General features: G+C 39.2%; 1 protein-coding gene across 1 annotated transcript in view; it reads left to right on the top strand.

Moving 5' to 3' along the window:
* Positions 1-8,365: 8,365 nt before the first annotated feature.
* Positions 8,366-27,018, top strand: part of dlc1 (DLC1 Rho GTPase activating protein) — a 116,004-nt gene continuing 97,351 nt past the window's right edge. The window contains exons 1-4 of the mRNA XM_063008988.1: positions 8,366-8,760; positions 12,431-14,600; positions 23,243-23,398; positions 24,379-24,489. Coding sequence (XP_062865058.1) covers positions 12,489-14,600; positions 23,243-23,398; positions 24,379-24,489 — 2,379 coding nt within the window. The 5' untranslated portion in view covers positions 8,366-8,760; positions 12,431-12,488. The remainder of the gene's footprint in view (positions 8,761-12,430; positions 14,601-23,242; positions 23,399-24,378; positions 24,490-27,018) is intronic.

The raw sequence follows: 27,018 nt of genomic DNA, 5'->3' as shown, positions 1-27,018 counted from the left end.
AGTGCTGCTCTGTGGTGGTCCACTGACCACTTGATTCCTGACCATTGAAGAACAGCATGAAAGCAGGCTATAAAAGCATGTAGAGAAACAGATGGATTACAGTCAGTAATTGCAGAACTACAAAGTGCTTCAATATGGTAAGTGGAGCTGATAAAATAGACAGTGAGTGTATAAACAAGGAGGTGGTTTTAATGTTATGGCTGATCGGTGTATATGATACATTAAAATAAATTCTACATTCCAGAATTATTGGAAAAAAATGGGTGAACTGACACCTGTGTGTCGTGATGTGCTTGTGATCAATTACTTAAATCTTACAGTTAAAAGCAGTGCAGTTAAAACTCATTTTATTATTCATTTATGTTAAAGCAGCGCCTGTGTTTCCTTTATTTTTCAGAGAAACATTATCACCTAAATCTCTGGATCAATTGAACAAGAAGCGATTTTTTTAATAAACAAATAATGTTGATTCTTTATTTCAGAGCGAACAAGCACAGGAAAATGTAAACAAGTTGCAGGATTGATTGCTATGGAAACTCGTTTAATAATACATGAATATAGAGAAGCGGGTTACAAAGGATGTAAGTATTTGATTGTAATGCTGCAAAAAATGAAATGTTCCTGTGCAAATTGCAGCTGGATGGATTATATATAATATGTAATTGATTTGTGTGTGTGTGTGTGTGTGTGTGTGATGCCCTGCCATGGATTGGCACTCTGTTCAGAGTGTATTCCTACCTAGTAACCAGTGTTTTTAGACCATCACCAACCTCACCACCACCACTCAATCACTACCTCTGTCACGAAATAGGATTTCGAACTTTAAGTGATTTTATAAGCCTTTGTCCTTGTCGTGACCTTGTCCTTAACCTTTAATTGTCTCAATCTCTGTTAGTAACGTGTGTTGTAACCCAAATTCTCTTGCGGCATCCCCACACAGCCTATAACAAGCTTTTCTGTCATCACCCCTGGCAACCGAAATAAATCACTCTCACCAAGGTGAGCCCATATTGATTTCTGGTAAAATTCAACAACAAAATAGCTTTAGAGTTTACAATGTGAGGAACTGCTAGAGACCTTTAACATATATTTAGCAATGTTAGCCATATGCTTCATGTCCAGCTTCTTAAAACTCTAACCTAAAGTTGTCTTTTCCCTTTATGGCTGTTGAGGTGTATTTGGGGATCTATTTCACAATCACAACCAGAAACATAATGGTCACCTTGGGATTTTACTGGTATTGAGTGGAACATTTCTCCAACCCTTCACCTTCTGAGGGTCCTTGCCCATCCACGGATCGACTGTAGTGGACGAGCCATCAAGGATTAATGCTGACACTCATGCACTCACTGACTCACTCACTCACTTGTTCTCTAGCTTACTGTCACTCATCCTGGCCACTGTGTGTGTATGTGTATAACAGACCTAGAGACCTGGGTTTGTTTTATCTCCTATGATATGACTTCTCACCACCTTCAAAAAACCTGCAACCCCTTTTTAAAACACTGTTTTGAATTTAATCATAAATGCAAATAAATTATGAATGAATGAATTTGGTGCAGTACAGCACAGAGGAACAGCTGACAGAGTAGATGCAGCACAGGTCCATGGTCCAGTCTTGGTCCAATCCTCACTGCCTTCTCTGCTCGTTTTGTTTTTATTTTGGTGGGTTAGAATGAAGCAGTTAATTTAAATGAACGAAAAGCCAGGGGATTGGTGTCTGTTGCGAGGTGTGTTATTGCATTATGCCAGTACTTACAGGGAAACCAGACCCACGTGACCCAGTGCAGAATAAAGTGTTGGTCAAACATGGAAGTAATCATAAAAAAAATAATAATTTGCGTTCGCTTAGGTGGCGCAGCAGTAAAAACCCTCTAGCACACTAGAGCTGTGATTTCGAGTTGGGGAATAATGCTGATCAGGGTGTGGCTCTTCGTGCACAAGGCTGATCCGCATATGAACTCGCATCGTGCAGGTGAAAAAAGGCAGTCGGTACTGCACACATGTCGGAGGGGGCGTGTGTCAGCAGTGAAGGGTTGTATCGGTAGAGGTGAAGCGTAATGCAATCAGGGTAATTGGATACGACTAGATTAGGGGAGAAAATTGAGGGGAAAATATGGAAAAAGAGGGAAAAAATTGCATCCAGCTTAATAGCAACAGTTTGGACAAAGCCAATTTCTGTAATCATGACTATGCCCCTGTACACAAGACTCAGCTTGGACCTCAACCATATTGAACACCTTTGGGCTGAATTAGAATGCTGATTGCTAGCCAGGCCTTTCATTAAACATCAGTGTGTGACCTCACAAATGTTATTTTGACTAAATAGGCACAAGGCTCTACAGACACACTCCAAGATCTTGTGGAAAGCCTTCCCAGATAAGTGAAAACTGTTATAGGCATTGAAAAGAGGGTCAGTTGGGTACAACTCTATATTAACGTTCATTGATTTGGAATAGGTTAAACCAGCTAATAGTCAAATACTTCTGGCCATAGTTTACAAATCCCTTAGAAGTGTATGTGCTCTTCAGACCCAAACTGTATGTGTTTGTGTCAGGGAATTTCAGCTCATTAAATGATGTGTTTGAGCAATATTGTACATTAGCACAGTGCTAAAACATCAAAAGCTCTGCACATTCTGCTAAATTAGCATAATCGTTTTACTAAGAGCTCGTCATGATTGCCATGTATAATTAAATAAGAGTTTTTAAGCAGTGCTGGAATTAATTAGATCATCAACAGTTATGTTTCTTATTTGTAACTGGATTACTGTAACTCCAGGTAGCTGGGAGCTCATGTTTCTACAGTCTTCATTATACAAGTTCTGAATAAAACATGAAGTATGTAAACGTAAATGTTAAATGATTCGTTTAAATAATTTTTTTGTCGTCTAGACTCTATGGACCCAGTGCTAAGTTTAAAATCACTTCTATATTGTCATTATCTTAGTGGCATTTAAATAAAGAAACCCCAAACTGTCACTGCACCAAAAAGCTGGGATAGTAATGAACATTATTGAAAGGATCGTTGTGGTTTAACACTGCTTGTTATACAATGTATAACTGCAAAAAAATGATTTGACAGAGTACATATCGCTCATCTATTGCTGCTGTTTGAGATGCTTATCTTCTAGACCTTCAGCAGTGGTAACAGGACGCTGCCCACGGGGCGCTGTTGGCTGGATGTTTTTGGTTGGTGGACTATTCTCAGTACAGCAGTGACAGTGAGGTGTTTAAAAACTCCATTAGCGCTGCTGTGTCTGATCCACTCATACCAGCACAACACACACTAACACACCACCACCATGTCAGTGTCACTGCAGTGCTGAGAATGGTCCACCACCTAAATAATACCTGCTCTGTGGTGGTCCTGTGGGGGTCCTGACTATTGAAGAACAGGGTGAAAGGGGGCGAACAAAGCATGCAGAGAAACAGATGGACTACAGTCAGTAATTGTAGAACTACAAAGTGCTTCTATATGGTAAGTGGAGCTGATATTTTCGGGGAACTGATTTTCTTTGGCATCAAATTTACTGTTTGTTTATTGGTAAGTGAAAACTTTGGACATCTTTTTATATATAATCAGATTGGATAAGGACTATATTGTGTATTAAGCAGGTACTTCATACTTCTTTTACAGATGATGAAAAGCCTTTTTAGTAAAAAACGTAAGTGCTCAAATCTCTATTCATTGAGTTTGATAAAAAAAAATAAAAACGATTTTCTGCAGTGAACGTCAGGGAGCAGGGATGATTCATAGCCATCAAATGGTCGAAAATACCAACATCAACTGTAAAAAGGAAAGCAAAGCTTACTGAAGAATTTACAGACATAAAGCGGTCTTTAAAAGCTCTTATATGTAATGCTCGAAGGCCGAGCACGACCAGGATCAAGTATACGTTCACAATACACACATTTTTATTAGAAAATAACTTTTCTACACAGGTCTTTATTACTAGAAGGATCAGGTTCTTTATTTAACAGAACAAAATTGCAATAGTAATCAGCAGGTCTTTGCTCCTTAGGGTCATATTTTTACTTGTATATTTGTACATATATTTACTCGTAGTACACATGTTTAATGCAGCAGATGTGGCCATGCACATGTGCATTGTTCACCAGTGGAAAAGTAGCCACCAGGATGCACTGTAACACAATCCACTTTAATGTACAAAGCTGATGGAGCTGCTGGTATTGACCTGGTACCAGATACCACAGGGTTCCTTCAGATGTCTTGTGGAGTCACGGGTTGTGGCTTGATGAAGGCTTCCATGCCATTGAGAATGTGTACCACTATTTATCATCATGACAGAGCATGCTTGTGAATGGGTTAAGCAATAAAGAATCTAGGGCTTACTGGTATGTATGCAGAGGATGGGAAGGGGGTGGCATTGGGTCAGTGCTCATTAGGCTTGGGGCTGCTTCCTCGAGCTGTAGCTCATTAACTTCATCATCCCTGAAACGTTCATTATTCTAAAGCCTCTCTTAATTAAGCATGAGCTAGTTAGTTCTCTGTACGCCGGGGTGGGGGTGGAGGGGCTGGAACAATATATTAATATAAAAAGACTAATAAGGATTCAGGTCTAGAGGTTTTTCTCCAGAAGAACTCTAATGATACTTGGAATGGGTGGGACTGGGTTGGTGCAAATCAGGAAGAAAATCATTCAGGTCTTTGGAGGATGAACAGGGTTAAGACCTACTTCCTAATCAACACTCCAGAATTTTCTACAGAGTTTCCATGATGTTTTATTCCAATATTAAGGAAAACAAAGAATGAGGTCTTCTTCCACAAGACTTAATTTTAGCAGTATGAAAATGGTTTGCACGCTCAACAGTACACAGTAATTTAATTTAAGTCTGTACTGTAAGCATAATGTGAAACTGGGGAAATAAAACCAGCTTTAATTAAATGTGCCTTCAAATATTCCTCTCAGGTAATGACATTTGTAATAGAAATTCAAATTAAGTGAAGCCTTTTTTTAATGTATTTATTTAATTATTTTATTCACGTTTCTCATCATTTACTTTCTCACTCACTGTCTAAGCCGCTCATCCTAATCAGGGTCGAGGGGGTGCTGGAGCCTATCCCAGCTCTCAATGGGCAAAAGACCCACAAGGCGCCAGTCCATCGCAGCTCTCATCATTTATCACTTTTTTTTATTATTTATGTATTTAATTATTTTATTCACGATTCTTATAACTGATCAAGAATTTATCATGTATTTATTTAATTATTATACTCACAATTCTTATAATTGATCAAAAATTTATTATTTATGTATTTAATTATTTTATTCATGCTTCTTATAATTTTTCACTTATCACATTTATCATGTATTTATTTAAATATTTTATTCATGGTTTTTAAAATGTATCACTTTTTTATCATGTATTAATTTAATTATTTTATTCACGACTCTTATAATTTATAATGTATTTATTTCATTATTTTATTCACGGTTCTTATAATTTATCACTTTTCATCATGTATTTATTTAATTATTTTATTTACGGTTCTTATAATTTATCACTTTTTATTACGTGTTTATTTAATTATTTTCTTCACATTGTTATAATTTATCACTGTTTTATTATGTATTTATTTAATTATTTTCTTCACGGTTCTTATAATTTATCACTTTTTATTATGTATTTTTTTAAATATTTTATTCATGGTCTTTTAATTTATCACTTTTTTAATCATGTATTTATTTAATTATTTAATTAACGGTACTTATAATTTATCACTTTTATATCATGTATTTATTTAATTATTTTATTCATGGTTTTCATCATTCATCAAGTGTTTCTTGTATTTATTTATTTATTTATTTATTTATTCATTTTATTCATCTCAATTTCTACACCATTTGTTTTTAATTACATTTCAATTACATTCACCTCACTGATTGTATCTCAGTAATGCTAATAAGCTTTCACCTGGATCTCTCCAATCTTATTTAGCAAAAAGCTAATTTACCGCACTCCTGATTATCCACTGATCTTTTCTGAATCTAATGTGTGAAATGTGACATGAAGCTGTGAGACAGAAATGCTGTTATTCTGCTAAATGCTCTTTATAATCTGATGATTTGCTTTTCCTTGTCTTGATTCTGTAGCATAATGCTAGAGAACTATGCTAACATGCTAATGACAATGACTTTTTCTGTCATGCATTTAAGTTCAATATTCCTCTATAGATCCATCTGTCCTTCCATGCAAACCACATTTTATTGGCTGTTCATGTGTCTTTTAAAAGCACATTTTATGTTTGTGCTTATACAATACGTCATGTATAAGCCATGTATAAGCCATATAACGTCATGTTTTACACACTTTGGTTACATTCATGACAGGTAGTTACTGGCTACACAAGAGAAGATCATGCAAACTTCACACAGAAAGGACACGGACCACCTCACCTGGGGATCGAACCCAGGACCTTCCTGCTGTGAGGCCACAGTGCTACCCTCTGAGCCACTGTGCCACCCCTTTTTTTTTACTACTGTCGACTTGTGAGTAACGATAAGGATTTAACGCAATTTACACTAGTGGTTCAGAAAATATGGTTTACAAATTATTGCTAATTTATTATAATTGGCTAAATGTCAATGTGAGGGGCATAATTTGACCTATGGGAAATTTGGTCCTTCCCTTATTGCAATTCCTCCTTCCTTACTCTAAACTTGGAGAGTTGAATATAGTTTGCTGGGCAAAATGAGTGAAAATTTAACCATTATGCTGCTAAAGGATTTTTTTTTTCATAACTGGGGATGTCTCAAAGTTATGCAACAAAGTACTAATGTTATTATTGTGTCATATTAGTAATTTCCCCATTAATTACATTAATTGCTAAACATTTTACTTATTTCAGAACACTATTCAACTAGGTACTAGTTTTCCTCTCTGAAAACAAGTTCGTTTTAGTTTTAATATGAATGGTTTTGAGGAGAATGTATTAGATGGAATGGGATAAGTTTGGCTAGTAGGTATTAATCCAAATGGTCAAGAGGGAGGCCAGGATTTCCTTTGCTCACATTTGAGCAAGCAGAAGTCCTTTGCCTTTAAATAACAGTGGGCGGGAGATGTTTGAAAGAGAAAAAAAGCAAAAGAGAGAGAGAGAGAGAGCGGGTGTAGAGCTGTCAAACCCATGTCTATATTAGGGAATGAATGGGCTACACATGGAGGAAAGGCACCATCCTTGTTTTCCTCGGCCGAGGCCTAACGACACAGTTAAGGTACTGTTCTAGCCAGATGTGCACAAGAAAGACACACCAGCCAAGTTTTGTGTTTTGACACGGCTGGCCCATTGGAAAGGAATGTCTGCGACAACTTGTCGTGTTTTTACAACTTGGGTGTTTTTTATTTTCCTCCAAATTTGGGTGTTTTCTCAAGGATGCTTGTACAGTTGCGGAATCGGTGCATCTAAATTCAGAGCCAAATCATTACAGCAATTCAAGCTGGCCCGGGTCCGTAGATCTTTACGCGTCAGCGTGCCTGTTTCTAATCAAAAGCAACTCGCAGACGTCAAACACAGTGAGAGAGGAAGTAGTGAACTCTGAGAAAGCTGTGGGAGGACGGAGAGAGCCCCAAAGTAAAGAAAATAAGCATATGACAGTAAATAAGAAAGAGAGAGGGGGCTCGGGAGAGAGAAATGACTCAGTCTTGGAAATTGTTAAGAGCGCATGGATCGGGCTAGGAGTCACAGATCTGCGTCAGCTAAAATCCGCTAATGCGATCAAGATGAACGGCTTCCGAAGCAGACCTTCCTGCCTTGCTTTTTTGCAGCTCAGCTCCAGCTCTGTCTATCTCTTCATTGAATTTTATTCCCTTTTGAGGACTGGATGAAAAGCAACAGGGTCTGTTATCGCACCTTAAAGCTTGATCTGGGACCTGGAGACTTCAAGAGCTTGACAAACCGGAAAGAGCTAATGGACTCCTGGGGCAAGCTTGACAAATTAGGGGCAGGGAGACCCTCGGCTTTTTTACTGATGATTAAAAATGAATCAGTAAAACTTCGAAGATCCTTTTGTCTTTTTACTTTTCTGCATTTTTCTGTGGTCTAGGTGACAAGCAAGGGGTCTGTAATCACACCATGAGGATTGATCCATCTATTTGATACTTTCCAGACTGAGAAGAGAGGTCAAGACCTTTTAAAAACAGATGAGTGCCAATGGAGGCTTGAGGCACGTTTGACAAATTAGGAGCGAGGAGACTCTTGAGTATTGTTGGAGAGATTAGAATAAATTAGTTGAACCTTTAAAACCTTTTTAAGGATTTATCTTCCACTCGACTCTATCCTTCTCTTTCCTGCGTTTTCTTTCTCTCTGTGGCCTTGTTGAGAAGCAAAGGTGGTTAATAATCTCCCTAAGAAGCTTAATTAAAGATCTGGAAGACAATTAGACGGTTATAGAAGGTTTATGACCTTTAAAAACAGGAGAGCCAGTTGACTTTTTGGGCAAGATTGACAAATTAGAAACTGGGAGACCCAGTGGGATTGTTGGGATTATGAGATCCGGTTTTTCGCGGAGTCACGTGCACATGAGTGCCGTGTTTCGGCATTCCTAAAGCTGTGTGATCTCATCACCGCCTGAATGACCCGGATGACCCCAGACCTGGGTCAGCTGTGTCAGGGCTGAGCTCACCATCCACCCAGGACTTTGGGTAACGAGTCGCGACATCACCGAGACCTCACGCCACTGAACAGCGGACAAAAAGTCAACAGAGGCAACAGAGACAAGGAAAGAACAGCATTGTAGAGGTAAGGTATGAAGATTCTTTATCTGTTATTGCTAATTTCAATAATGTTAGAGATGCCTGGAGTGACTGTGCTTAAAATACTGATGCAGCACCAGGTTTCAGGCAAACAGTTAACTGACCTTGTTCATGCTGTGAATGCACTCTGTACTTGAAAGGTGTCGTTTTGCTTGACAGTTAGTGCATTCAATTTATGTATTTATTAAAGTGTATCTGAACTTAACCTAAGCTTTACTATATTTATATTATTTAAACCTGGATATTTATTTTAATATTAAATTAGTACTAATAATAAAAGAAAAAAGTACTATAGTTTAATCTTTTTTATTATTCTTTTCCCCCTTTTCCTCTCAATTTAGTCATATCCAGTTCCCTATTTGTAACTTACATTTACATTTTCAGCATTTAGCAGACTTCTCTATCCAAAGCAACTTACAGTACTGTGACAGTATACAGTCTAAGCAATTGAGACTTAGGGACCTTGCTGGAGGGCCCAACAGCAGCAACCTGGCTGTGGTGGGGCTTAAATGAGTGACCTTATGATTACTTGTCCAGTATCTTAACCACTAGGCTACACTGTCCCACCCTCTGCCTCTTCTCCTAACAGACCTGACTGCTTCTTTTTAACTGCCAAATACAGGATCTTACAGAAAGTGGGGTTGTAGCAGGTCCGGCTCCACCTCGAAAGGGCGCCAGTGTTTCGGCCATTCCACCCTCAGACACAGCCAGTTATTTACAGTATGTGTAGATAGCAACAATATTAAACTTCAACTATTAAATTATTGATTTTTAATATTGAATATTACCAGGTTGAATATTGTAATTCTAATATTTTAAGGATTTTAAAATCAGAAAAAAATAATAATAATAATTTAAAAAGGAAAAAATTTTAAAACTGAAGTATGTTAAATAATTAACATTAGTAAATAAGAACTACATGAAACCAATAACATTTTAAATCCTTTATTAAATCTATGTATTATTAAATGACAAAAAGGTGTTTAAATAATCTAGAAAATTGGCTAGATTTTAATATGCAAAATAATTTTCAAGCTGTGATATCTGCCAAATGGGGTAAGATTTACTAGGGTGCACAAACTTTTGCACATGTTGTATTAAAAATTGTTCTGTAGAGGTTTGGTCATGTTTACATCTTTTCACTTGATGAACCTTTGCAAACAATGTTATATAAAATAGTATTATTATTTTATTTATGTATTTATTGTATTTTTTAACCCCTTTTTTTAACAAAACATTGCCTGAATAGACATGATTATATTCAGAAGTAACAGAAACAAAACAATCCTTCCTGGTATCAGCAAAGGAACCAGATTTTTCTTTCAGAGGGACAACATCCAGATGTGAGGAGCACTCTGATTATGGAAAGAGCCACTCTGAAACTGTAACCATTAATTTCAAGATCATCTGCGAGCCAGCCACTACCCGCGAACCCCTCCGAGATGTCAAGCACATCACAAGATCCTGAAGTGTGTGGCTGACGAACCTGCTCAATTAGCAGCCCACTTTTTTCCATTTTGGAACTTTTCAAGGGAGGTAGCAAACATCTGGTGAAACTGAGCCATGACTTCTAAAAATGGGAGAGATCCAACTGTACTTTTGTGGGGGTGGAGGTGGAGGTGAAATTCTTGCTGGATTAAATTATCGTCTGGGGTCGCTATGATTTGTTAGACACAGTTTATCATCTGTGAATTTTTTTTTTCTCTTAGCTGCTCCCAGAAGCAGATTTGGTCCACATGTCAGACTAGGAACAGTTTTTACACTGGATGACCTTCACGATGCAACCCTCATATTTTTATGCAGGCTTTGGGACCAGCACTAAGAGCGCACTGACAACTGCTCCTCACAATGGCTAGGGTGTTACGACCACTCCTCTACTCTTACACATTAGCCTATCATGTCCATGCAGACAGCTGACTGGAAGACAGCACTGCTGAGATTTGAACCCCAGATTTCCTAATGTTAACGTTAGCTGGTTATGCCAAGTTCACATTACACGATTTTTAACCTGATTTTTGCTCGCCGACTGGTCGCCGATGGGGCAGCTCGGAGGCAAATCTGCATTCGCTCAGGGCTCGGAAATCGGCTCTCGGTCGTTATGTGTGAACTGTTCAACGACTTGATCACTTACAGACTCAAGAAAAATATCTAGCATGTTAAATATCTGGACCTGTCTGCGACTCAAAATCATGTAATAGATGGTGTAGTGTGTGACCCCCTATCACTGATCAATCGTGTTGTGCGAAATCCACAATGACTTAAAAGACTTCAGATTACAAGAGATCCAGTTGTGTAGTGTGAACTGTACAGCGATCTGAACACCTTGAAAGTCGTGTAGTGTGAACCTAGCATTAGCGTAATGTTCTGCTGTGCTACCCGAGTTCTTCAAGTGTATCATCAATGAATCATTGTATTTTTTTAAGAAACAAAGTTAGCCAACATGCCCCATTGGTCTCCCAATCAATTAGCCAAATTGATACTAATGTAGACATTTAAAGAACAGGCTGACTTGTCTTTAAACTAGGGCTGGCTCGATACCACTTTTTTATGTCCGATACCGATACTGCAAATTGAGTATCTGCCGATACCGATACCAATCCGATACCGTCATTTCTCCTCTCAAACAACTAAGCAGTAATAATGCATGTCTCAATGCACCATGGTTAAACTAGCTACATAAATAACGATGCTCAGACTGTGTAACTAATATTCTAAAGGAATAAATACAGAACCTACAACATCACACTTCTGCAAAACTGCTGTTTTTATTTGAACTTTTACACACAGACACAACTTTTACAAACACTTTAAAATAAAATTTAAAGTGCAACTTTATCTATATTTAACAAATAAATTATAATTTCTATATAAAATTCTAGATCTGTTAACTCTACTCTGTCTAAGTCTACACCCTGAAGAGGCAGCGAAAAAAATTAAAAATAAAAAATAAAAAATATTATATATAAACAATAAAAATGAAACAAATAATAAAAAATAAACAAATTTATCTATATTGTCCCGGCTTGGAGATCTCTCACATCCTCAATGATTAATCCATTAGTGTTATGAAATAAAACAAACTACACTGTTTCCCGTTTCGCCACAGATGTTCTCTTCAAAATCCAACAGAATTTTTTAATAAGCGTGCTTTGGTTTTTAATAATCTAAAAACGTGACAGAACTTTAACGGAAAATCTCAACTCTGAGCCATTTCTAATTGGTCCATCGCGTTTGATTGACATCCACATCTTCCAATTGTAGACACAATTACGACACGCTGTAAAACAGTGTTTTTAGTTGTGGCAGTAGTAGATGATTTTTTAAAATGCTCAAAGTTTAATTAGATCTGTGTGTTTTAATTTCTGAATGGCCTTATTTACATTAAGTGTTATTTACATTAAGCAACAGTATCGGATCGGATTACACTACTTTAAACATTGAAAAGGTAGTTTGTATTCAAATTGACTGAATCGTTTTTAGTGTAAGGATTTGACTCCACAGCTTTGGTATAGACTTTCAATTCTTAATGCCATATTGTTTCATGCTACGGCCCCATCGGACATCTGGTAAATTTGTTAAGTATTTTACTGTGAAGACCATGGAATGCGTCTCTGAATCATATGACCCATCTTCCCCTTTTTTCTTCTGTCTTTCAGGTCTGTTTTAGTACTTTGTGGGTGTCTGTAGCAGAGCTCTATGGGATAGCAAAGGTCTATGGTCATGCATGTAGCCTTGCGCAAAAGGAGATGGGAGGACCGGGTGACCCTGCTTTCAAGAAAACAGTACAGCTATGATGACCTCGACCTGGATTGCTGCGATGCTGTAGCCATTGGCGGTAATGGCTCAGATAGAGGGCGAGGCCATCGAGAAAGATGTGCATCAATGCCAGAATGTTACCACCAGCCCAAGATTGAAAGTTGTCTAGAAGAAGATGACGATAAAGGTGCTCAAGGGAACAAGAAGAAGACGGCTATACCTGGATTTAATGATGTAGGACCTTCTAGCTTTGAGGATATTAAGGGAACATCAATGACTGACAAATCTTCTAACCAATCACCAAACAGCACTGCAGGACAGAACTCTGGACTAAACCAGTTGGCTTCTATGTCCAGTCTTGTTTTCGGTAAAGATCATGAACATGTTAATATGATAAAAAAGGAAGAGAATGCCAGAAATAGTAATAATAATATCATCCCGAAAGAGGAATTCAAGAAAGTAGAGGGAGAAAATCAAGACACAGAGATGACTAAACTGGAGGATGAAGAAGATGGTGCTGCAATAGACACTGCTGGAGATACTATGGCAGAGCAAGAAGGAGCCTTGCCCAAGGGTACATCTAAGGAGGCTTTACCTGTGCCACTCTCATCTGAGGAACAGATTACAGAAGATGGTATTGATAGTATTTCAAATAGTGACCTGATCATTGAGATAAAGTCTGAGGTTGTGGATTTTGCTCAGGTTGAAGTTCTTGAACATGTTAATATGATAAACATGGAAGACAATGCTAGTAATAATAATATCTCCACATTTACGGACCCATTTTCTGAAAAGCTTCTAGAGTTAGAGGTCAAGGAAGTGGATTTCTGTAAAATAGCCGAGACCATGGACAGCAGTTCCTCCAAAAACGACTGTTTGGAAATCATCCCAAAAGAGGAATTCAAGAAAGAAGAGGGAGAAAATCAACTGGAAGACGGAGATGATGGTGCTGCAATAGACACTGCTGGAAATACTGTGGCAGAGGAAGAAGGAGCCTTGCCCATTGGTACATCTAAGGAGGCTTTACCTGTGCCACTCTCATCTGAGGAACAGATTACAGAAGATGGCATTGATAGTATTTCAAATAGTGACCTGATCATTGAGATAAACTCTGAGCTTGTGGATTTTGCTCAGGTTGAAGTAAACACGGAAGTGAATGGCAGTAATAATAATATCTCCACATTAATGGACCCATTTTCTGAAACGGTTCTGAAGTTAGAGGTCAAGAAAGTGGATTTCTTCAAAATAGCCGAGACCATGGACAGCAGTTCCTCCAAAGTCGACTGTTCAGAGGTCATCCCAAAAGAGGAATTCAAGAAAGAAGAGGGAGAAAATCAACTGGAAGACGGAGATGATGGCACTGCAATAGACAGTGCTGGAAATACTATGGCAGAGCAAGAAGGAGCCTTGCCCAAGGGTACATCTAAGGAGGCTTTACCTGTGCCACTCTCATCTGAGGAACAGATTACAGAAGATGGCACTGATAGTATTTCAAATGGTGACCTGATCATTGAGATAAAGTCTGAGGATGTGGATTTTGCTCAGGTTAAAGTTCCTAGCTTAGATTCTAGTGTCTCAAACTGTATTGAACATGACAAACCAGAAAGTGAGCAGGTTGTCACCAATGAAGAGGTAAATGCATCAACGGCACATGAGTCGTCTCCTTGCTCGTTGGAATTCTGCAGCAATTCTACCAAGCTTAGAGACTGCCACACCAAACTGGACCCAATCCTGGAGATAACCTGTAACCCAGTGTTGGCAGAAGAGCCAAACCCCCCTGATTCATTAAAGTTCTCGTATTCCAAGAGTGCTGAAATCATTCCCCAAAACAAAGACTTGCTCCAAAGTTCCACAGGGGGGGCAGTTGAGTCAGGATCTCTGGACAGTTTCCAAAACAACAATGTCAAAAAGCTCCAAACAGATGACGAGTCTTCTTCGGAAGGTATGCAAGCCTTCCAGTCAAAGGGACACAAAGGGAATTGGCAGTCAAGTCCAAATATGGACAAGGATGATGAGGTGGCTAGGAAGTCGAAATCTCAGGAGCCTCCAGTCAAGCTTCGGGCACGTAAGGTAAGATACTTTTGTGATGCTTTGCGTGTACAGATTGTTGTTATTGGGTCGTACCAGAGCAAATATTTCCCACCTTCTGCATACTGCTATTATTTAATAAAAGCAAACAAGTCAAAGATTGAGAGCCCATACTGAAACCTTAATAATAATTGTGAACTTTGCCCCTATACTGAACTTTGGACGCTCAAAGAAGCTTTAAGGGGAAGAAGATTTTCATGTGGTGATGATGTCAAAGCAGCGGTCCATCAGTGGCTACATGCTTAATGCTGATGGCATTAAAATGGTACGACACTGGGATAAATGCATCACAAAGGAAGGTGACTATTTAAAAAAGTGATGTAATTTGTTTTTGAAATTCTTTATAAATAGAGTTTAAAAAGTGCGGAAACTTTTTAAAGAACCCTCGTAGGCTCTGTCTGAAGGGTTTGCCATCATCTGCCCAGGCCTTGGGCAACTCAAGTTGTGTATTATTTAGATACTTACAATAGTCAGAAAGTCAGAGATCAAGATTCAGTTTGGTTACTGATACTTTATTTTCCATTGAGCAGGGTTCTTGATATCAAAAATTTTGATCACAGCCCTTTCTGGATTTGTGATGCTCTGAAGAAAGTACAGGTTAGCTGGACCAGGTTTATTAGTACATGAACTGTTCTCAAGCTGCCCAGTCGGTTCCTTTTTGGACAAACCAGACAACTTTAGTCATGGACCATTCTTGATCGTTATTAATAGCAAGCAAGTCAAAGATCAGGAGCTCATTGGGATGATTAATGCACTTAGCTCTGACACACTCTTTGCTGATAGGCTTGGCCTTTTTGTTTCTCCGGTCTGCAGTACCCTTTACTTATATACAATTTGTAAGGAAAATGAGGTGCTAGAATGAGTTTTACCTCGGGTTAGATGTTCTGTCCTATTAATTGTAGTGCATCTACATAAAAATCTAATTGCTGAATTATAATTCTTCCTCAGCCCTTTGGTGCTGGAAGTATAAAAAGCAAATTGGAAGCAGGTCAGGTTCCGCTGACCCCCTACTGCACATGCTTTGATTGGATAATATTTCAGCTTAATTACTGCAAATTTTAGGTTCATACATTCCGGAGGGCAAAAGCAGGGAAACCACTTTAGGTTACATTAAAATCTAATCAGCCAATCAGCAGCAATCTTTTTAGGAATTAACTTCACAGTAAGGCATACACTTGTACACAAGCGTCTAATTAAAATGCAGAATTCAAGACGTATATTTTTAATAACGAGGCAAGATGTTCTTCAGACTTCACCCAGTTGTGAAACAGCTGTATGTAAATCATGACGTCCAGCTCGCTTGTTGAAAGACATTGACATCATTGCATGTTCTTGCATCACCGGCCTTGGGGACGGGTAACAGATTGTACAATTCGCAACACTAGCATTGCACAAGATAGAGCTCAACAGGCTTCGTGTGTTCATTCCGTATAAATAAAAGCACTCCAGCATCCACAGCCAGCTTGAGTTACAATCCAGCTTTGGTATCTATGAGGGTTTGCCAATGTCCCCCACTTACTTTTATCCTGACGTGTCCTGACGTGTTTATAAAGCAAGGTCTGTTAGCCAGAAACTGACCCAAACACAACACACTGGGTTAAATAACTCACTTATTTACTTTATCTGGCCATAAAGATTATATTATTTCTTATCTCTTTAATGGTCCAGCTTTTCAATGGGCGCAAGGCACACAGTAACACCCTGGATGGGCGCCAGTTCATCGCAGGGCAGACACACATACACACATACACACCCATTCACCTATAGGGCAATTCAGTGTCTACAATTAACCCGACTGCATGTTTTTGGACTGTGGGAGGAAACCAGAGCTTCCGTAGGAAACCCGCGCAGACAGAGGGAGAACATGCAAACTCAGCACAGAAAGGACCGGGATCGAACCCAGGATGACAGTGCTACTAATTGAGCCACCGTGCCGCCCTGGTTGAGCTTATTTTGATACTTTGATTTTAATAATACTGTTTGGGCCACATCTACTCCTTGGTTGACATCTTAACTCATACAAACTCAAAAGTATTGCTAGATGACACCGTGGTTTTAGGAAAACAGCCGTTCTAACCTTTATGTCAACTTAAAGCTAGCAGCTGAAAAATCATCCATGAAAAGTTGCATCATATTTGTGATCATCTCAACTGTTTGGTAGAGGCTCATTAAAAATACTGTTTATTAACTGTATATTAATTGTTTGTTGTTAATATAGTCCCAAGAAACTAAGAAATGCATTGGTGAGACGATTAAAGTGTTAAGCAGGATTGTTATTGAGGAGTCTTATTAAACGCTGTAGGTTTAGAAGTGTCCTGTACTACTGGTGCGTCTGTTGAACTAAGCCCAGACACCGGCTCTTAATATTGAATGAGCATGGATCACATTTCTGCTTACATTTCCTCAGCCTCGGAGAGAAAGAGGCAGTAAAATAAGCAAAGCTGAAGTAAAATGATGACAGCGACTGCAGTGCCTGTGTGTTTTTGTAATTAGCGTCATGGAGTTTTTGTGTCTATTTGCCTCTTTTCTTTTTAAATGGTTCAGTAAAATGTTCAGTTGTTTATAAAGATGTCACTAAGCAGGGTTATTATAGGGCAGGACCACATTTTGTTTATGATTTTTACTGCGACCCAGGCAACACAAATGATGTATCAAAATAGATATAGATAGGTACTCTTCATTTGTCATATATACATATACACATGTACAGTACAACAAAATTCTTTCTTCGCATATCCCAGCTGGGGTCAGAGCGCAGGGTCAGCCAACGTACGGTGCCCCTGAAGCAGACAGGGTTAAGGGCCTTGCTCAAGAACCCAACAGTGGCTGCATAGCAGAAATATACGTACTTATATATATATATACACCCTGATCCGCACTCTCTACCCCTCTCTGTGCAGGTGCCATCAATCAGTGAGCAGCAATATACTCTCCTCGAATGCAATCAGGGATCCCCAGCAGCGGAAGACAAATTGACTATGTTAAATCGGGATAAAAAATGCATAAATAAATTGAAAAAATAAATAAATGGTGGCAATCTGGTCCCACTGTGGTTTACGAGATGTAATGTAAAGATGTAGTGTCCACAAGGGGGCGTTCGTGTATAAGCTCATTTTGTTTGGAAGCTGGGGTCAGAGTGCAGGGTCAGCCATTGTCCAGCGCCCCTCGAGCACTTTATTAGGTACACCTATCTGGGCGGTATGTACAAACAGTGATTATTTTTTAGAAGCTACGCTTACCGTTACAGTGGACTCGCACTGAACAGATATTTCATTGCCTTACTGGTTTCCAGTTAGCTCGATGGGTCATTAAGCTTTGCTTGAGCTCCGTATCGATGTTCCCCGCTTGCCCCGAGGGACCAAAATACCGATTCATCACGTTTTCCATTTGGAGACGACGACTCTCTGGGATTAGCGTGAGCTCAGTGGGGAACGATGTAGAATTCCTCGAGTCGTCATAGCCATACAAACAGAATTTCCATCCCACTGTGAGACAGATGGTTATGAGATTTCACAAAATAAACGTGCAGAGAGCGCCGGGCATGCTGAAGATATAGAAACTAGAGCAGCGAATGAAGCTCTGCACTATTAAATCGGTTAAACTTAAAGGTTTACATATGAAGGACACTAATGTAAATAGACAATAGTATTTGTACTAATGATCTATTTTAAGTAGGTGGCATTTGTGGCATTTAGTAACATGACACTTCACCTGTACATGAAGCAAGTTTCATAAATACATGGTTTGACAAGTTTGGTATAGAAAAACTCTAGTGGCCTGCAAAAGCCCTGACCTCAATCCTACTGAACATCTTTGGGATGAATTGGAATGTTACTTGTGAGCCAGGCCTTCTAGTACGACATCAATTCCTGACTGGGTAGTTGTAGCCTAGTGGTTTAGGTACTGGACTAGTAATCGATAGGTCACTGGTTCGAGCCTAACAAGTACCAGGCTGCCACTGTTGGGCCCTTGAGCAAGACCCTTAACCCTCAATTTCTTCTATTTTTATATATATATTTTCTTTATGCATTTTCTCCCCTTTTTCTCCATTTTTAGCGCGTCCAATTGCCCGATTGTGTCATGCTTCCTCTCAACCAATGCCTGATCCCTGCTCTGATTGAGGAGAACGAAGCTAACCCACGCCCCTTCCGACACGTGGGCAGCAGCCGTATGCATTTTATCACCTACACTTTGACGAGTGCAATGCAGCTCAGCACTGTGTACGGAGAGACACACCCTGAGAGCACTCTTTTCTCATCTCTGTGCAGGCACCATCAATCAGCCAGCAAAGGTTGTCTGAGTCCCGCCCATATCTGAACAACAGGCCAATCGTTGTACATGTGGCCGCTCAGCCTCAGCCAGTAGGCAGAGCTTAGATTCAATACGACGTATTCGAGATCCCAGCTCTGGTTCCAGCGTGTTTTTACCTCTGCGCCACCTGAGCGGCCTAACTCTCAATGTCTTAGACAATATACTGTCACAGTACTGTAAGTTGCTTTGGATAAAAGCATGACTTAAATGGACCATTGTGCGTATGCTTTAGAAGGTCCTAAGGGCAACATCGCTCCATGTTCACTCACATCCTCTGTCTCTCGAGATCTCTGGGAAACCGGAAGAAAGAAAGCATCGTGGGATACGTGGCAGCGTGGGAACTCATGACCGCGAGCACGTCTTGGAATGTTTCCATGTCATCCTGATGACACTCGCAGAAAATAAATAAACAAATAAATAAACCGCAGTACAAAACACACAGAATTGCTCGAGAAGCAAAAATGATTCAATAATAAATGTGGAAAAGTGCAGCATCAGGATTATCTTATTGCAGATTCGCTACAGTGCTGTTTGTTTCTTGGCATTACGCACAGCTTGCATTGGTTTCAGGCTTGGAAAAGTGCATACAGGCGTGTGTGTGGTAAATCAGTTGTGCGCTGCAGGACTGGCTGGCATCAGCAAATCCAATAGCTTTGACAGGCTAATTCAGCGCTAAATGGGAAATAAATGTACAAGCAGTCACAAGACATTACGGTGGATCAGCGCAGGACTAGCAGCACATACACACACACACTCACACACACACAGATACACAGCCTTGGAAAAAAAGTATTCACACACCAAAACCTTTTTGAAATATCTGTCACATTTAACGTCAAAGTTTTTTACTAACCGCTACATTTTGCGTCTGGTGCTGCCTGGACACACAAGGCCCCCTGGACAGGACTAGATGCTGTGCATAGCCCGTGAGCTGCACCTTCAGGAGCCCTGCTTTATAGAATGTATTGTGTATGAGTCCACTGGGAATGTGCTTTATACCACTCCACATTTACTTTTACATTTGCGACACTTAACTTTTTATTATTTATTTTGCATTTTCCCCTCAATTTTTCTCCCAATCTAGTCGTATCCAATCACCCTATTGCATTACGCTTCCTCTCTACTGATGTCGATCTCCACTCTGACTGAGGACCAACACCTGTGCAGTAGCTGACTGCATCTTTTGACCCGCACGAGGCGAGTTCATATGCGGATCAGCCTTGTGAACGGAAAGTCACACCCTGACCAACGCATTATCCCTCGACTCTGTGCAGGTGCCATCAACCAGCCAGCAGAGGTCGTAATTGCATTGCTTATGAGGAATCCCCTCTGGCACCCTCTCTTTAAACAACAAGCCAATCATTGTTCGTGTAGGCATCCAGCCTGCCGTATGGCAGAGCTGAGAATCAAACCGACAAGTTTTACCCCTGCGCCACCTGAAGGCCCAAAGCGACTTACAATTGACATTGAATACAATTTGAGCAATTGAGTGGTTAAGTGCCTTGATCATGGGGCTCAACAGAGGCAACTTGGCAGTTGTGGGGCTTGAACCAGCAACTTTCTGGTTACTAGTCGAGTACCTTAAGTACCTTATGAGCTCCTGCTGCCTCCAGATGTGGCTCTAGCTGCTCAGCCATGGAAACCCGATCCATTGAGTTCCTGATGTTCCTGTTTTGCTGCTGAAAATTGTTTATTTCTACGTGTTACAACCAAGGTTGGGCTATTTTCTCAGCATTTGTGGCATTCTTGATGAGCCGTTGTTGCTCCTAGACATGTACAATTTACAAGAACAGCTTTTCAATAGGGTGGCTGTTGCAGGGCAGAACGAGTACATGATTGAGCTCCTCCAATCCACTGCTTTATAGTGTTTATCTATGAATGCTTCACAATCCGACTGCCTGATGGGTGAATCTGAGTTAGCTGGGTGCTGGGAGAACGCTACTACATAATCCATAGGGCTAACTGGAAAGTATGGTGGAGTTTTACATGTATATTTACATTTTCTGCATTTAGTGGACACCTTTATCCAAAGCGACTTAAATTACAGTGACAGTATATAGTCTGAGCAATTGAGGGTTAAGGGCCTTGCTCAAGGGCCCAACAGCAGCAACCTGGCAATGGTGGGGCTTTAACCAGCGACCTTTGATTACTAGTCCAGTACATTACCCACTAAGCTACAACTTGCAGGTTGACTGAATATCGGTCATTGCATTAAAATATTCAGGTTAAACCCCCATCGTTTCAAAGCAAACTCTCTCTAGAGAATCTAAAGAGTTTGTTGATTAAAACCTTGACTGGTCTGCACTGGATTTACCTCAATCTCATCAATTCACAACACCTCTGTGATGAATTGGAATTATGACTGTGACTCAAGACCATTTTAGCGTCAGACCTCACTTATGCTCACAAGGCGACTAAATCACTACAGTCATGTTCTATATACTGTATAAAGAGCACATGAAGTTCCCTGCTGGTCCTGATAAGACTTCCTGAATATTATTTACTCCCCCATGCCTGCACCTCCCACCTGCTAACAGAAGAGGATTATTTCGGTACCCATCTGCAGAGGCTCCTGCGAGATTTCGAATTTTATTGCAAAATCATTTCCTAATAAAATCATACTTGGAGCTCTGGTAGGAAGTGCAGCTGCAAGTTTATCACTCCCAGCATGCATTGCAGGCACAGTCTGTGCTCGGTGAGAAAGCTAATTCGAGGATCGCGGTGTGCCGAGTCTGGACGCGCACATACACTTGTGTACAAACTGATGAAAAACGCTAACTATCTATACTAAACGTCCAAAACTATGGAGAATCCTCAAATCTCCAGACTCCATAGGATTTATGAGTGTGTTTGTGGGAATTTGTGCTTATGTAGCTTATTTAGATTCATTTATGAGTTAGGCAGTGATGATGGAAAAAAGGTCAGGATCATGATTGACACTCTATTTTATCCCAAAAGTGCTTAATGAGGTTGGGATCAGGGCTTTGTGCAGGTCACTGAAGTTCCCCCACCTATTATTATTTATTTAGTGTTTAAATTCACACACACACACACACACACACACACACACACACACACACATACATACAAAAGACAGAATAGGCTCAAATTCCCACAAATACACTTCAAAATCTTGTGGAACTGTTATAGTGAAGTGTCTACATACTTTTGACCATATACTGTCACCAGCATTACCGAAAGTGCCGATAATTCAGGAGCTGACTATACAAGTTAATCATAGGTGTTAGAAATTTTTGCATTTAAGTACATGTAGGTAAACAATCTAAAAGACAGTAAAAAGTACTTCCAGCAGATTCAGCAGGTGTAAATGAGTCTGTGATGAATGTTAATGCTGAAGCACCACCTGGGGTCAGTGTTTACCAGGATAACACAAGGTACTCGCCAATATTTACATCTGGAAAACATAAACGTTTAAAAAAAATCAATTAATTACATGTTTTATCACAGTTTATCCTGGTCATGGTCGTGGTGGGTCTGTTTTAATGGCCGAAAGGCAGGAAACACCCCAGACAGGTAGCCAGTCCATCACAGGACACACACACTTAAGGCAATTTTAGTAGCTCCAATAAACCTGACTGAATGTCTTTGGACTTGTGGGAGGAAACCGACCTCGAGACAGGGAGAACATGCAAACTCCAGGCCGCCAGGGGAATCAAACCCAGGCCCTTCTTGTTGTGAGATGACAGCACTCCCTGTTGTGTCACTGTGCCGCCCTAAATAACCAATAGAAGGAAAATATTACAACTGGGTTACTTCTTTACAGGAAATGACTGGATGTATGGTTCGAACCCAGAATCCTAGAGTTGTACAGCACCCACATGACCTGCTGTTGCAAGACTAGAAAATTGTGCAGAAAATTGTCACAGCAGTACTGATTTTTAATCAATGTTATTGCTAATGTCTGTAAGGTGTGTAATGCAAAAATATCGACTTATTGATTCTGGTTATATAAGTGCTGTGAAAAAGTAAATGCCCCCTTTACACATCTTATATGTAAACATTTTACACACAAAAAAGATTACAATACATTTTGTGACTCAGTTTAATTCAACAATGTTCACATCACCCTTATAAAAAAGTAATTGCTGTCTTGATTATTTCATTACAAAATATAACAGCTAACAGCACATTTAACAGCACAGCTCTCGGCCACATCTTTTCACATGTTTTGCAAATAAATAAATAAATAAATATAATTTTAGTGTTTATATTAGCATTCTGCATCTGTAAAGTGAAATGTTAGCTAAAACTCATGTCAGTCATGTCATTTTTACGTTATATTGTTGTTTCAGAGTTCTCGAGAGGACAAAGAGAGGGAACGGTCTCAGTTGGACTCTATGATTCTGCTCATAATGAAGCTCGATCAGCTAGATCAGGAGATCGAGAACGCTTTGAGCTCCGCCTCCTCGCCCAAGGACACGCCCACAACAAATAAACGCTTCGTTTCGGTAAGTGTTCGACTATTAATCAGCGACTGTTCAAAAATCAAAATAATTAAAGAAAAAAATGTAAAATGTCAAAAATTAAATGGTCAAATATGTACAGTTGTGTTAACATTTCATTGACTACAAATGCGTTAGAACACGTTCATCTCGAAGATGAGTTCGTTCAGAATCAGCTACTTATCACAAATCGACTGACTCGAACTTCTCATACATTCCCGTAGCGTCAATGCATTTGCCCGTAGAAGCTGAGCGTCTCTTCACTTCAACAGGACTGCATGGAACGGTTTTTTTCATTGCTTCGAAACTCGCTGGTCATTGGATAAATGCCATGATTTTGTCCCGCCCCCGGACGCTGAGCGTCTCTGGGGGTGAATGGAGCTGTGGGCGGGTCTGGACGCGGAGCTTCTGCAAGATGATTGGAGGATCAGTCGAAAGGCTGAATCCTGTTTTGATTGACAGCTATCTTGAGCTCTACACGTCACTTAATCACTGGGAGCTTCAGTCCCATCGCGGATTTTGCGAGTGAAGTCGAAAGACAAACTGCTGTAACCCATTTCTTGGTATTTGCTTGGTGAAATGACTTGACCATTTCCATTGTTCATTGTGTAAATAAAACACACTCATAGTATTTGTTTCAGTTTAACATAATTTCAACATTTCCTTGTTCGAGTTTAGGCCATTTTCTTGAAAAGGAACGGAGGGCAGAATTTATGTATAAATAAATTGACAAATTTTATGATGTAAGCCGACAATGAGCTTCCCCTCTTTGAAAGACCAGCAGCCGCCACTGATATATATATATATATATATATATATATATATATATATATACGTATATATAGATATAGATAGATAGATAGATAGATAGATAGATAGATAGATAGATAGATAGATAGATAGATAGATAGATAGATAGACAAATACAGACAAATAGACATTATTTTATTAAATATTTGGATCAATGTTTTTTTTCTGAAATGAAGGAAGTGGATTTGGTGTCGTTGAACGGGGATGGAAGTCTCGCCGGTTCATTGAATTCACTCAACACTTCTCATCACCACTCATTATCGTCTCTGTGTTCCACCAAGAACAGGGTGAGTAAATCATCCATTTATTTATTTACACCATGTGACCAGAAGTATTCGGACACCTGACCATCAACTTGTTGGACATTCAAAAAAAGGATTTGTCTGGGTATGACTGGGCACAAGTGTTGGTCAAGAAAGCCTCAGTTGATGTTCCGGTTCATTCTGAAGCTGTTCAGTGGTGCTGAGGTCAGGGCTCCATGCAGGCCACGGGAGTTTCTTTAAACCGAGCTTTTCTTCATGTCCAAAAAAGGAAAGGACCTTCCCTAAACTGTTCCTGCAAAGCCAGAAGCATATTTTCTTTATATAATCTATTTATTACACCTGTTAGCAACTGTTGTGGCTGAAACACTTAAATTCAGTAATTATAAGGGGATGTCCCAATACTTTTGTCCATACAGTGTATTCACCAGGCGTCCTTGTTATTTGTTTGATTGGCATTTAATGTTGTACTGTAACCATAGCAACCACCTTTAATCAAAACAAATCAAATACCGACGTTTTATCATGACTCTTAAGTCCACAAAAAACCCAGATAAAATCTGTATAAAGTCCCAGCCTTCCCTCCTACCCACGCGTGTAAACACACACACACACACACACACACACACACACACTTACAGATCTCAGTTCTTAATACTGGTTTTCAGTCTCGGCAGGAGTTGTTTATTTTTTTGTGGATTAGAGCAGATTTAACAAGATGAGCAAATAAAAAGCACTCAGCGCCCAAAACACTGAGCCGTACCACACATGAAGGAACGCCTCGGGCACCTCTGTTCCACCAGCGCTTTATTTCTCTGCTGTTTTAGGACTGAATGATTGGGACACACTTCTGTGTCCAGAAAAATCCTTACATTCGTCACATTCAGTTCTTTTGAGTTTAGGTACTACACTGCAAGAATGAAGCCCGTGTTGTGGTGGCTCAGTGGTTAAGGTACAGGGCTAGTAATCAAAAGGTTGCTGGAGAGGTGCAATCTCCACATCTGCCAGGTTGCCACTGTTGGGCCCTTAAGCAAGGCCCTTAACCCTCAATTGCTTGCAATGTGTACAGCCACAACTGTAAGTCACTTTGAATAAAAGCTTCTGCTGAATGTTTGTTTTACCACTGCTTTTATCTGATTTAGGGTCGGGGTGGGTACAATTCACTGGGCAAAATGCAAGAAACATGCCAGACAGGTCACCAGTACGTTACAGGGAAAACACACACACACACAAACTTAGGACAATTTAGTTTTTCAGTTAACCTGACTGCATGTCTTTGGACTGTGGGAGGAAACCGGAGCTCCCGGAGGAAACCCACACATGCAAACTCCGCACAGAAAGGACCCGGACCGCTTCACCTGGGAATCAAACCCAGGACCTTCTTGTCTTGCTGTGAGGCGACAGTGCTACCAACCCACCATGTGAATTATTAATCTATCCTGCTTGTTTTAGTCAATAGTGCAGCTTAACAGTAAGAGCATGATAAGAGAGAGCAGGTGAGGTGAAAGACAGGCCTGCCTGTAGTCTAGTCCTGTGTCCTGTTGAAAACACATGAAGCATAAATCTGTCACTTTCAGAAATTAGTATTCTAATTGCCTGATTTGTAATAAAATATTGTATTAAATTCAAGGACAAAAAATAGAGACAATAATTAGAAAAAATTGTTTTATAATAATAGAAAAAATAGAAACAAAAATTAGAAAAAATGTTTAATAATAATAGAAAAAAACAAAAATGAAAAAAAAATGTATAATAATAATAATAGAAAAAAATTGAAACAAACATTTGGAAAAAATATTTTATAATAATAGAGAAAAGAAACAAAAACTAGATTTTTTTTATAATAATAGAAAACAGAAACAAAAATGAGAAAAAAATAATAATAATAGAAAAAAATAGAAACAAAAATTAGAAAAAAATATTAATAATAATAGGAAAAATAGAAACAAAAATTAAAAAAAATGTTTAATAATTATAGAAAAATTAAAAACAAAAATTAGAAAACAATCTTTAATAATAATAGAAAAAATAGAAACGAAAATAAAAAGAAATAATAATAAAAAAAAGAAACAAAGGTTAGAAAAAAATTATAATAACAGAGAAAATAGAAACAAAATTTAGAAAATTTTTTAATAATAATATAAAAAATAGAAACAGAAATTAGAAAAAATATTTTATAATAATGGAAAAGATAGAAGCACAAATTAGAAAAAATGTTTAATAATAACAGAAAAAAAAGAAACATTTTCACTAATGATTCTAGACTTTTGCCCACCCGTGTATGTATAAATACACAAAATGGACAGTAAGTGGACACACTAATGGTGTATAAAAATTATTGACACGTATTGAAAATGTATTTTATGCTTTCAACTTAATGTGGCAACAGTTTGAGGAAGGCCCCGTCCTTGAGTTTAATAGACATGATTTAATTAATTTGGTGTGACGGAAATTACTGACCTAAACGCTACTGAACACTCTAGGAAGAAATCATCACATCTAGGTTTTAGGCGTTTTAGGCTTTTCGTTCGGCATTAGTGTCTGACCTCATGGGCA

This window comes from Trichomycterus rosablanca, chromosome 14, assembly GCF_030014385.1.
Source record: "Trichomycterus rosablanca isolate fTriRos1 chromosome 14, fTriRos1.hap1, whole genome shotgun sequence".
In the NCBI taxonomy this organism is placed as follows: Eukaryota; Metazoa; Chordata; class Actinopteri; order Siluriformes; family Trichomycteridae; genus Trichomycterus; species Trichomycterus rosablanca.
Note: the sequence above shows the minus strand (reverse complement) of the source record. Positions and strands in the feature narration are given on the sequence as shown.